The sequence below is a fragment of the Condylostylus longicornis genome, unplaced genomic scaffold (assembly GCF_029603195.1).
Source record: "Condylostylus longicornis isolate FDR11 unplaced genomic scaffold, ASM2960319v2 ptg000250l, whole genome shotgun sequence".
NCBI lineage: Eukaryota > Metazoa > Arthropoda > Insecta > Diptera > Dolichopodidae > Condylostylus > Condylostylus longicornis.
This window is the reverse complement of record NW_026578215.1, coordinates 215001-217500: the sequence shown is the minus strand read 5'-3', so window position 1 is coordinate 217500 and position 2500 is coordinate 215001. Positions and strand designations below refer to the sequence as shown.

The following is a 2500-nucleotide window of genomic DNA, read 5'->3' as shown; positions in this document are numbered from 1 at the left end:
GAAAATGAGAGAAATTGCAGATGAGATGGACAGATTCAAAATAGATTTAGCAGCCCTTCAGGAAATCAGATGGAAAGATACTGGAATAATAAAAAAGGAAGACTACATAGTTTACTATAGCTGCAGTAAAAATAGAACCGGGCAATATGGTACAGGTTTTATGGTTATGAAAAAATTATCAAAATGCGTATTGGGCTTTACACCTACAAATGAAAGATTATGCTCTTTAAGAATCAAAGGGAAATTCAATAACATAACTGTAATTTCGGCACATGCTCCTACCGAAGATTCCCACGAAACAGAAAAAGATTATTTTTATGATAAATTGGAAGAGATATGTAACAATGTAAGCGGACATGATACAGTTTTAATACTGAGCGACTTCAATGCCAAGATAGGCAAGGAGGTCTTTGCCAGGGAAGTTGCTGGCCAACACTCCCTTCATGATACAACATCACCAAATGGGGAAAGACTTTGCCATCTTGCTTCGGGTACATCGACATATATAGTTAGCACACATTTTCCGCATAAAAATATACATAAGGGTACATGGAAGGTACCAGGAAGCAGTACTGTGAACCAAATAGACCATGTACTCGTATCTAAAAGATGGATGTCATCAATACTAGACGTAAGGGCCTGCCGAGCTGCAAACTGTGATAGCGATCACTACATGATCCGAATTAAAATCAGACAAAGGATCTCAAACGTTGGAAAGAATAGGGGTCAAAAAAGAAATAAATACGACACAGATAAATTAAAAGACGAGAACACACTCACAAGATATAGAAATAAAATTGAAGAGCAGCTCAACAACATCCAACAAACAGCGCAGGCCAATAACAGTATCAATCAGGAATGGGAAAATTTGAGTAAAACATTAGTAACTTGCACAATGGAAACGGTAGGAAGGAAGCAAATGCAGAGAAATCAGGAGTGGTATGACGAAGAATGTGCCAATTCTATAAAAGAAAAAAATATGGCTAGGGAAATCATGCTGCAAAGAATGACGAGAAGAAACGAGGAAAACTACAAAAATAAGAGAAAAATTGCCGACAAAATATGTAAAAGAAAAAAGCGTACAGCCATAAAAAAAAGAGTAGAAGAAATCAATTCAGCGCATAATAGCAAGAGCATAAGAAAATTCTATGCTAATTTAAAACATGAAAAAGCTGGATTCCAACCAAAATTAATAAATGTTAAAGACAAGGACGGTATTATATTAACTGAAAAAATGCAAATACTTAACAGATGGAAGCAATATTTTCAAGAGTTATTGAATACAGAATCAAGGGAAGAAACAACACAATGGGTGGCAGCGGGGGATCAGGAGGAACGTGTCGATGAGCCTTCTATGGATGAAGTGCTCAACTCCATTGATTCTCTAAAGGCACACAAATCACCAGGAGAAGATTCAATAACAACAGAGATGATAAAAAACGCAGGCAGTCGGTTTCATGAATCTGTTAATGGGCTAGTACGCAGAATTTGGAGTGAGGAAATAATGCCCGAAAACTGGAACGTCGGTATTATTTTTGAAAAAAGGGGATAAAACGATATGTGAAAATTATAGGGGAATTAGTCTCTTGAATGCTGCATATAAGATACTGGCTAGTATCATTTCGAAAAGATTAAAAACATTTGCAGAAGGCATTTTGTATGAATACCAATGCGGTTTCAGGGAAGGCAGATCGACTATAGATCAAATTTTTGTAGTGAAGCAAAGTATGGAGAAACTATAAGAATATAACCAGGATGTTCATCTGCTATTTTTAGCTTTTAAACAAGCATTCGATAGTATCAAAAGGAATACAATTACAACGGCTCTGTCGAGTCTTGGTATTCCATCAAAATTGATTAGACTAGTCATGATGACACTAAATGGAACCAAAGCCCGAGTAATGGTGCAGAATGAAGTTTCAGAGGTTTTTACGTTTGGCGCTGGCGTCAAACAAGGTGATACTCTTTCACCAACTATTTTTAATTTGGTACTACATTATGCGATTCGACATTTGTACAGAAATGGAAATATAATATATAGATCAACTCAAATAGGCGCATATGCAGATGATATAATTATAATGGTTAAGCGATTACAGGACCTAAAAGAAATCTTCACGGAGTTGGAAGAATCTTGTTTAAATATTGGTCTAACAATAAACGAAAATAAAACAAAATATCTTAAAGTATCGCGATCGAATAGTAGAAGAACCGTAGAAAATATTGTTATTGGGAGATATAATTTTGAAGGCGTAAGCGAGTTTTCGTATCTAGGTGCTCAAATAAATAATATGAACGACACAAATAGATGCATCCAAAGTAGAATATTAGCAGGAAATAAATGTTACTACGCTTATGAGAAATTGTTTAAATCCAAACTACTTACCAGAACCTGCAAACTTCAAATGTACAAAAGATTGATTAGGCCGGCCGTAACTTATGGTGGCGAGGTATGGACGCTCACCGTGGCAGATGAGAATATGTTACGTATATTTGAAAG

General features: G+C 35.9%; 1 protein-coding gene across 1 annotated transcript in view; it reads left to right on the top strand.

Annotated features, from left to right (window-relative positions):
- The window catches only part of LOC129616611 (uncharacterized), a 2872-nt gene that overhangs the window by 14 nt on the left and 358 nt on the right, over nt 1-2500 (top strand). The window contains exons 1-3 of the mRNA XM_055532242.1: nt 1-904; nt 1079-1526; nt 1777-2500. The exon at nt 1-904 is cut by the window's left edge and continues 14 nt beyond it; the exon at nt 1777-2500 is cut by the window's right edge and continues 358 nt beyond it. Of these exons, the coding sequence (XP_055388217.1) occupies nt 1-904; nt 1079-1526; nt 1777-2500 (2076 nt within the window). The remainder of the gene's footprint in view (nt 905-1078; nt 1527-1776) is intronic.